Below are 10608 nucleotides of genomic sequence, written 5' to 3' on the forward strand. Positions count from 1 at the left end.
CTAACCTACATCCAGAATACCAAAAGGTTGAGCCACCAATCAGTACTCAGAGCCGTGGCACAGGTCGGTTTTAGATGATGCTCTCGTACCAGTCACATCCCAATGTTTAGCCTTACAGTGAAGAAGGGCAGAAGAATGGAAATGGACTGAGTGTGCAGCTAGAGACCTCGAAAACCTCTTATAGCTAAGGTTGTTCCAAATGTGCAGCTGGCCAAATGAGGGGATAAGAGGCCTCTGGTTGAGGCAGGCTTTCCTGCTCCATGGAAGCAGCTTTTCCTAGCAAAACCATGCATTAGATCAAAGCATTGCTAACCCACCGAGTATATTGCCATATTGTCTCCTACAGGTCAGGGCCTCTGCTACTCTCATCTTTGCTTTCTCACGAGACCAATTTAGAGTGGCCAAACAGAAACAGAGCCTGCTAATAAAAAAGAACCTGAGCTTGTAGATATATCCATCCAGAATTCAAATTGACCGAACAACCAGATTTGCTCTGTGCATATGTTTGGCTTCTCCCGATTTATCCAGTTGTTAGGATGCATTTTTCCTGCTCTGACATTCTGGACTGCGGCAACATGATTTTTACAGGAGAATAAATCAAAGGAAACTCACTGAGGCATGGACTTCCCAAGCATGGGCTGACTAGCTGGCAATATACTGTATTTGAGTGGGACTTCCATGAAATCACATTTGGGGCTATTTCTCTGACGAAGCACACAATTAATAGAAAAATGCCAACTTTTCACCTTAAGTGTGGGCTAGGAAAGGCCGGAGATTCGCAAGTGGTTTATAATCTTTGCTCATCTTTGGGTTATTTGGTTAAAAAAGGTTTTGGCATTGGCAGACCAGTACTACAAAAAAACATGGGTTATATTTTGGTTTTGCTTTAGCCATCAACATTATGAATTTTGATGACACTGATCCATAGTTAACATCCCTTCCTGCATTTATCTTCACTTAAATGCTAGGATATTTTTACATGCAGCTTATGTATGCAAGAGTGACACAGGACAGCAGGCTGGTATCGCCCACTGAGTTAAAGCTTAATCTAGCATGAAATTCAATTCCCACTCAGAGGTTTGGACGTAGGGGGTAACTGCAAATCAATGCAGCAGCGTTGGAAGGGAACTGTTCCCTTGGACACCAAATGAACTAGGTAAAATGTGGGTTATAACTGATGAAGCAAAGGTTGCTGCTTCGACTCAAGTTGGGCCTGCACTGATCACTTTGGGGGGAACCATTAAGAAAGCATAAATGGTTGGGTTAAATGTTAAGGGTCTCCCCGAGAGGAGTTTTCAGATGAAACAGCCAGGAAAGCCTAGCATTAACAAGACCTTTAAAAATGGTAGCTGGCCACCAGACTTTGATCAGTCTGTCCTTATCTGAGATGAGAAAATATTTGTATTTTGATTGTGTGAATGATTTAAAGGCCCCCCAAAGGCTCGATAACCATAAAACAGAGGTTCTGTTGGGCTCTATCTTTCTGCTATTTGCTGAGCAAACCAGTCTGGGACTCATTCAATCCTGCACCAAAGCCCATATTTCCTAGCTCATGGAGGCCACAATTTATCTCAAGCCTACTTCATTTTGCCAAACCCTCCCCCCAACCCGAAACTCTCCAATTCCCATTGGTTTCCACAAATGGAAATCAATTCTAATGTGCAATTGCTCACTTTGGAAAGAGGGATTTCTAAAGTGACATTTTGCAGATGGAATTGCTCTGGATACTTTGAGCTAGCAAACAGTCGCCGAGTTTTCTGTCTCTGACTTTTATTGGCTCTTCCATTTGGGACGTAATACAGAGCGGCCTTTCTCTCACCCCCGTCCTGCAAGCGAGCGCTTTAAAGGTTTGCATCAGTCTAAGGTGAAAACTGGCAAGAGGCAGTTTTAGTTGGCATGATCTTGTTATGCTGTGTGCAGCGAGTCAGGCTTGACTCCCCGGGGAAAAGAATTACCTTGCAAATATCCAAGGTTTACCCGATTCATCACATCACTGGCTGTTAAATTTGCTACATCCTCTACAGAACATACAGAAAAAAGGTACAGACATAAACAAAGAGAGAGAAAGAGAGAGAGAGAAAGAAAGAGAGAGATCAGCAAGCAGTGATTTGGCAAATATTAGAGACAAGCTCCTGAGCTTCAGTGATAAAATGGGCAAAAGATAAAGAAAGGGGGGAAAGAAGGCAGACTAATGTGTTCTGTCCACGACGTCATGGGTTTTTGGACAACAACAGGTGGGATGCTGTGACGATGTATTCAGAGCACCACACCAAATGCAACGGGGTCCAAAGGAGCTTCAGATTTCATGGCACATTTCCTCCTCTTTATACCTGGCTTTAAACAGCTTCCCCCTCTTCTCAAGCCACGACACTTGTGGTGTTCAAGCTCAACCTGCCCTAAATCCAAGGCAGGCTCTCTAGCCAGCATACCCCAGCCTGCAGCATCATGGTTAGACAGGACGTCCCTCGTGTGAGGTTTGGCCCCATCATAAACTCTCTCATGCAATTATTTGGATTTTGTCTCAGCTCTTGGATCCAGCATTGCTCCTTGACCTGCTAGGACACACGGGGCCTGCTGTGATGGGGTCTAGCTTTCCTAGCCAGTTCACCCACCTGGACTTTTACCTGTCCTTCAGACTGGATGTCCAGCAAATGATAGAGGACTGTACGTGACTGGGGCAGCAGGTCTTGAAACTTCGCCCGCAAAGGAGCCTAGAAACCTTCTGAAAAGGTGGCTGTGCAAACAAACCCTATCTCTGGGCAACCTGAATCCACATGCCTGTCTCTTTGATGGTCTGTATCTCAAGGTCTTTAGCAGCTTTTGCCCATTTGTAGGCACAGATTAAGGCACAGATTTTTTTCCATTTGTCTAATGTTAAAGGGAGAGAAAATATGTGATCTTTGACTCACTTCTTCCACTACTTAACAGACGTCAGGTATCCAGGTGGTAGCCATATTGGTCTAGAGGAAAAAGCAATCAGGGCTTGTAGTAGAGATGATATCTTTTATTAGACCAACAAGATTTTTGCAAAAACATGTCTTTAACTGAAATTAAAGAAACCCAAAAGCTTAAATTTTTTTTGCAAAAATCTTATTGGTCTAATAAAAGATATTATCTCTATCACAAGCCCTGACTACTGAACAGATGCTCTCACTGCCCCTCATATAATATCCCAGGGTATCGTTATATTAAATTCTTATAATTTCTGTACCTGCCTTTAAGACTTCAGCATCCCAAAGCACTTGCCCAGCCCTGGTGGTTACCTACAAAGAAATGAGTCCTTCTTTTGCATATTAAGAGGAGGAAACGCCAACATCTAGGGTCCAGGCTGTGAGCCAGGGCTGGAAACACAGCTGAACAAGAAGCAGAAATGCATGGGACTTTTAAAGCAGGGGCAGCAGACTGAGAAGAAGTCCTAACTCTGGGCTGTGGAGGACACATGGAAATGGCAGTACACGAGACACAAACACACACGCTGTTCACCATTCTAACTGCAGACTTTCAGCTGGCATGCAACTGTTCCTTACATACAAAAAAAGGCGCACAGACAAATGACCCATGGTGAGGTCTTTTAAGCATTTAAAAAACTCAGCGCAGTCCCCGCTATGTAGTTAGACCCTAGATGCAGCTTTGGTTACAATGACAAGGCACCATGCAATTACCATCTCCACAGCCACTGTGTTTGCTCCGAACAGTGTCATTATATGGTCAAGCAGAATTAGTGTCCTCTCATCGTGTATCTACCAACACTTCAATTCAGAAGACAACAACAGTCATCACTGGTGCAACATCATCACTCCGACTTTACCGTCTGTGACTCTACAACAGGCTCAGACCATGCCTGACTACATGATGTGTGGGACCAGGACTTAGAGCCACCCCCGATATACTTCTCAAAACATCACCGTGCCACTGGATCCCTGCTCAGAAGCAGGGAACAGAAGAGAAAGATGCTCCACGATCCCATGCCTGCCTGCACAACCACTGAGTCCCTTAAATGCCTGTGAGAACAAGCTTAGATCCTACCAGGACACCTCTGATTTGAAACCCATTGTACCTTCTTCCTTGATCCATTTTGTGGAACCAACTGTGCAAATGGTTACGTCCATCCCAAATCCAAACACTTCGCTGTGTTGCATCTATTTCTTCCCTCCCGTTCATAGCCAGAAAGGCTGCAAGAAACAAACCTCAGAAACCTTCTTAGCAACTAGGAAACCAACCCCCGCCCTGTGTCTTGTTAGGGTCACCCCCGTTGCACAATTCCTCAGTGTACAAGATGGTGCTTATGGCTTGTGTCATCCTATATGAGCCTAGCTGCTACTTTGAGTGTATGCAGGAAGCCATCGCCTAGGGATGAAGAGGACAAGCTTTTCTAGCATGGAGGCAAACACGCAGCAGCAGCAGCACAGGATGGCTAAAAGAAAGGAAGAAAAGAAAAACAAACACACGAGAGAGCTGGGGGCCAAAGACTTCATCATAACCAAGGGATTAGTGGATTATTATTGTCCAAAAAGTTGAGAGATGTCCTTAGCTAGTCATCGCTTCTGCAGGGATAGAGAATGGGTCATTTAGGTGTCTGTGCCCCCCCACCTGGACCTGCAGACCAGGGACACGCACAGTTATTGCAGGTGAAATGAATGACATGGGCATCCACAGTTATTTGAGACCGCAGAAACGAGGCCAGTGGCTAAGCACATGCCCCTTATAGCCTCGATTCTGCAGGACCAAGAGGAGAGCTGGTTGACAGGGCAGCTGAGTGCAAATGCACTATGCAGAACTACAAACCAGCTGGAAGGTGAGACTGCGCTTCAGGATATTTATGCCCTGGACATGTTGTGTTCGATTAGGCTGGGTGCTAACTCGTGATCGGCTTGCAAATGGGATGCGCTGCTGGAGAGACCATAAAGCAAAACCCAAACCTACTCACCGTACCCCGTGGTGGGCAAACCCAGGTGTTTCATCCGGTTTTTGACGAGCTCCGAAAGCTCCTGCCTTTCCGACCTCCTGTACAGACTCAGTCTCTGCTGGCTGATCCACTCGGCTGTCTTGCTCGTGTGCTTGTTTCCTTTCCTGCTCAGCCGGCGGGCCCACTGCATGCTTTTGCGCCGTAGCAAGGGGTGCTCAGACTGGTCGCTGGAGCAGGAGTTCCTGTGATGGCTCGTCTTGATGCTCCAGTGCTCCTTGACATCTTTGGTATCCTCGCAATCCTCAACATTGATTGAGATCTGTGACTGGAAGCCCCAGCAGTTCATAAGGGAAAGAACTAAAATGCCTTTTTTTCCTAGCTACATTGGGAGGGCCCGACTCCAATGGAGTTGGCTGTTCCTAGCACCATGGCTGGAACAGTCTCTCATTATGGCCTGCAATCTGTTGCTATAAGGGGACCCCCAATTTTGGGGGAGACGATGACACTTGCTGATGAGGTCTCATCCTCAGGATGCCCGAGGAGCTGAGTTTCCCTTCACTATCTTCTCCCCTTTACCATAGACATGACAAACACTAGTCTACCATGCAACGTAAGCCACCCAGCATGGTGTGGATCCGTCTATTAGCACCATGGGTTGCAGCACATCTAGGAATCAGATTACATTTAACTGCACGCCAACCTTCAGCTCGCTGCCGCAGCTTTCTATGAGCCTTTCAATCCACGTTTTAAAGCTGAGGCTGGCTCTCAAATCAGCTGTTTTTTTTCTGAATGACATGTCACTGCATAATTCACGGAGGGCTCTTGCTTTCTTAGTCTTAGCAGTCTTATCTTGGAATTATTCCTAACATGAGGGATAAGAAATGGGTATGTACCTAGGATTTTAAGGATTAAGATCTAGAAAGGGAGAGAGTTACCTTCTAAAAATCCTGTCATTAGGCTGAATGAAACCACTCAAGCAAAGAACCACAGGCTAATTTAGCCAGGGATTAGCATTCACATTCAAAAGGAGAGCCAACAGTCACGTCAAAGCGGTAGTTCAGGGCCATGTTCTCAAATAACTGCGCTACCTAGTGAGCAAGATGAACGCACTGGCGACTGAAAGATTTTGGCAACTAAAAGATTATTGCAGAAATGCAGCCATGCACTGATACGTAGATGAGTGCTGGGTCTCGACTCCCTGATCAAACAGGAATTTTAGGGGATTTTTTTATTTCCGAGATGGCATGTGTTCTCATTTTGACTGAATGCTTCAGCACTTAAAAAGGTGGCTTCCTTTAGCCTAGAGGAACAAGAACCAGTTGCCTTTTATGATTCAAGGCCTGTTCTTCACACTTTCCTTTAGGATGTCCTACTAGGCACATCTGGGCTGCTGCTGCCTCATTTAGGGTCTTAAGGAGCAAGCCCTGGTGTCTAGAGGAGGGAAGTCATTCCCTTAGCCTGGGCCTTGGTGGTGCTGATAATGAAGAGGGTGTGCAAGTGTCCAGAAATGAAACCCCAACATAAAATGGGGGGACTTTAACTGTGCGGTGGACACGCATGTAAAGCTTGCAAGAGGGGCAGAAGGACCTTGCACCACGCTGACTCAGGGGGCATTGATTTTATCTCCTTCCCCTCACACTTTCCCTGCTCTCTCTTGCCACTTCCCAGGCCCCAAAAACCCAAGACCAAAATAAGGGGCAATGGTCTCAAGTAGCAGCAAGGGAGGTTTAGGTTGGATATTAGGAAACACTTTCTGACTAGGCACTGGGACAGGTTACCCAGAGAGGTGGTGGACTCTCCATCCTTGGAGGTTTTGAAGACCTGGCTTGACAAAGATGATGTCGCTGGGGCTGGTCCTGCTTGGAGTAGGGGTTGGACTAGACATGACCTCCTGAGCTCCCTTCACACCCTCATTTTCTATGATCTAATTCATACAGGGCCCTCCAGTGAGCCAGCCAAAGGGGACGTTTGCACGGGGAAAGCTGCTTCCCAAGGGAGGTAAAACTGGGCCAAATTCTGGATATCCCCTTTTCTTTAGCACCCAGCTCACTGGATTGCTCACAGCAAAGCTCCCCGCCAGGTTACATTAAAGCAGCCGGTACTATCTGAAGCAGAAGAAGATCCCAGGAAAGTTCTCCCAGGTATAATGCAAACGCTACTCACCTGCGCTCTGATGTCATGAGGCTGCATTTGAAGGAAAGAAAAAAAAAGTCACTGTGCATTAAGAATGAATGTGTATTAGTGCTGGCTCATCATGTCCCTGACCAGGCCTATGCTACCAAGCTCTGCCTGTGTACATAGGTTGGCTACAAGTGTGAAAATATCCCTTTCCCCCCATAGTTGATGTGGTTATAGCAGCAAAACCACCACTGTGGACAGAGCAATGTTGACATCTGAGAGCTCTGGTCACTCATGGAGGTGACACAGCTATGCCAGCATCCCCGGACTGGTGTCACTACAGCAGCCGAGACTAATGCAGACAAGACCTCTCTCCCCAAAGCCTCCAATCTCTAAGCAGCTGTTCAGGAGCTGGAAAGCCCTTGAGAGCTAAAGAAATAATTCATCATACCCTATCTATGGCAATCACATGTTCAAAGCACTGCCCAAAATGTAGCGAACTCTAAAAACCCACCACGAGGGTGCTCTGATCTGCATTTTATACACAGGGGCACTGAAGCTCAGAAAGCGCAGAAGCCAGCTTTTTGAGGTCATTTAAAGACCTAACACCTGCCAAAGCCAGCAAGAGCGGGTGACTCAAACACCTTTGAAGATCTGTCTCTAAGTGATGTGCCCAAGGGCATGCAATGAGTCAGTAGCAGGGCAAGGCCCCAGGATTGCTCAGCTCTGAATGCAGCATTTATCACTGTTTGCACCAACATGTATAAGAGGCTGGTGTTATCATGTTACTGCAATGCACCATTCAGGCACCAGCTTCTCTGCCTCCACTGCATACACGTCCTCTGACAAAAGAGACTTAACACAGACATCAAAATTAAGAGAGAAGAGCAGTGAGTCAGCACCGGCCTCCTTTTTGGCAGGTGTTTCCAGCTGTTTTGCACTGAACAAATCCATGTAAACGGAGGCTCTATATAACTTTATTGCATCCCCCTCTGTGCCAACCCTTGGGGACGAACCCTAGTCAATATGAGTGCCCTTTGGCTTCTGGCAGCATGTCTCAGCCATCCCCATGGTCATGGAAATGTCCCCTAGCAGGTGTCTGAATGTCCAGTCCCTCCATGCAGGTTACAACAGTGCAGTTCATCGGTGGCTCTGAACTCCCAGTGATAGGGGACCTGGCCAGCCTGATGGACCTTACTGCCCCAGAAGCTCTTCAACAAGCTGTGGCCCTTCCTCACCTCGGAGGTTGCAAACATGTGTGATTCGGTCCTGTAGATCCCAATGGGAATCTCTGCACTGGAAGAGCAGAGCTTCTGGAAGAGACGGCCGTATGTCCGGATCCACAGGTCATCTTCAGTGATCTTCATCTGGCCAGGAGCAGAAAAAATAATATAACACTTAGATAACACTACTGGGGCCAATATGTAGATGACTGCACTGCAAACAGTCATCTACGTATTGGCCCCAAACAGGAGTCAGCAGCAGGGCAGGATGGAGTGGCTGCAGTTTGGATATGGATCTGAACCTCTGCAGGGCTCCAAGGTGTCTGGACCCAGGGGCTGGAGGTCTTGGTTCCTATCCAAATATCTCAGGTGGGGGTACTGTTATAAACTTAACCTCTAGCATTAGCACTTAGTGCAGGTGACACAGAGGAAACACTACACAGGCCTTGGCCCTGGACACCAGACACTTGCACGACTGCAATTTACTCTGGCTTTGGGACACTGATATAAATTGCATCCACGGTCTGAGCAGAAGGACGCCCAGCTATTCTGGGAGAGCACCAACGTGAAGGGCAGCAGATAAGGGCCTGCACACCAACAGCAAACAACTATCCCAGAATAGCTCTGCACTTGCATCTCTTGCACCAGTGCAGTTTTCCTCCCCATTATATTTTTTCCAAAGGTAGGGCTCGACATTATGTAACTGCCCCTTGATGAGGCTCCTAAATTATATTGATGTTTATATGTCATGTGTCCAAGCCCCTAGCCTGTGTGATCTCTGCTTCTTCTGGAGACTCCCCATGGCGGCTGCAATACACCCAAGGACAAACAAGGAGGCCGTTAGGACTGTGTCCTGGGAGGCCTGTTTGGTGGATGTCCCAGATCTAATCCCCACAAATGACCGTAAGGTTTGGATGTGTGAGCAAACCCACTATCTCGAGTAACCACAGTGTGCAACAGGGTGAAATCAGCACTTACCGCACAGAGGTAGCCTGAGCCTGGCGTGGTGTCGAGGCCCAGCAGCAGCCTTGTGATGGTGATCATGTAGTCCTTCACGAAGGACTGGAAGGACAGGGATAGGGGGAGTCAGACAGACCAAGAGAAGGCTCATTTGTTTTGTTATAATCATTTATCTTGATTTGCAAATGTCTGGGTCATTTAGGGGGAAAAAAGCAGTGGATCCATTCTGTTCCCTTCATTTCAGTTCTTAAAACTGCCCATCACCAAGATACCTGGGCACTGTCCTGAGATGCATTAAGCAACCTACTCTAGTCTGTATGGCTCTTTCCTTCTCCTCCTCTCCCAAGGGAAAATGATGCACGGAGCTGAGGTTCATGTATGCATTTGCTACAGTGCTGCTATATCAAGCTTATTATTAATAAGAATTATTCTTCTCTACAACATGGGAGACAAACATGGCTAGCAAAGCTACAGAATATGCCCTCAAAAGCAATGCAGCAAGAGCACAATATGGAGCAAGCAATGCATCCAAGTGGATGATAGCTCCCTAAGTTAGACACGAACCATACGCAGAATCGTGGGGGAAGTCAGACAGTCTTAGAGGAGGAAACATTGGCCCACAAAGAGCACATGTGGAGCTCAGAGATTGATGGTGGCAATAGATGCCCCCCTTGCTAGGAAGGAGAAGGCCAGTACTGGGATGCTTGGACCTGCAGGTCTTTCTCGGAGGGGGGCACTGTGCCTTGTATAGACAGAAATACAGCAAAGGCATCTTATGCTCCAGGGTAGCTCTACGGCTGCTTGAACGGCTGTATGGCCCACTCAACCGCTTCACCTTTCAAAGCATTCGCAGCAACAAAACCTGGTAGAGCAGCGTATCCTGACCTGGTAGAGCAGCGTATCCAACATGCTGATACTGAACACCCTGCCGGCGGCAAACGGGAGCCGGAACATGAATGCCAGGTTGGAGCCGTTCTCTCGCTCTTTCTGCAGAGGAAGGAGAGAGAATGGGGAGATGAGGAGGATGCGTGCACCGGTCAAGAGCAAGCCATGCCACCCACTTTGTTTCTCATGTACTCCCATCCACATGTAGCACAATGCTTCCAAGCCCTGGGTCTCAAGAAGGGCTCAGCCCTTCTGCTTCTTCCCAGGTATACTTTTTTGGGTAAAAAATGTCTTTTTTTTGATCAAAATGAAAATTTTAATTTAGGTAAGTTTAGGTTTCCCTTCTTCAGGAGAAAACAGACACTAAGAACTAGAAAACGTTGTTGAAAAAATGTTTTTTTGCCAAGAGTTTTTTTTGTAAGTAAGAAATTTAAAAATCTTTACAAGAATTTGCCTCTGAAGTGATCTACACACACACACACACACACACACACACACACACACACACACACACAC

General features: G+C 46.9%; 1 protein-coding gene across 3 annotated transcripts in view; it reads right to left on the bottom strand.

Annotated features, from left to right (window-relative positions):
* KCNT1 (potassium sodium-activated channel subfamily T member 1) overlaps positions 1 to 10608 on the bottom strand; it is a 218196-nt gene that overhangs the window by 21860 nt on the left and 185728 nt on the right. For 2 of the 3 annotated variants that reach the window (XM_019510827.1, XM_019510828.1), the window contains exons 25-30: positions 10093 to 10194; positions 9226 to 9309; positions 8263 to 8391; positions 7070 to 7090; positions 4928 to 5231; positions 1956 to 2018 (exon numbers count right to left, since the gene is read on the bottom strand). In XM_019510827.1, the coding sequence (XP_019366372.1) occupies positions 1956 to 2018; positions 4928 to 5231; positions 7070 to 7090; positions 8263 to 8391; positions 9226 to 9309; positions 10093 to 10194 (703 nt within the window). The remainder of the gene's footprint in view (positions 1 to 1955; positions 2019 to 4927; positions 5232 to 7069; positions 7091 to 8262; positions 8392 to 9225; positions 9310 to 10092; positions 10195 to 10608) is intronic. The other variant, XM_019510829.1, reaches the window with a different exon arrangement.

Source organism: Gavialis gangeticus, unplaced genomic scaffold (assembly GCF_001723915.1).
Source record: "Gavialis gangeticus isolate Ggan-Ray unplaced genomic scaffold, GavGan_comp1, whole genome shotgun sequence".
In the NCBI taxonomy this organism is placed as follows: Eukaryota; Metazoa; Chordata; order Crocodylia; family Gavialidae; genus Gavialis; species Gavialis gangeticus.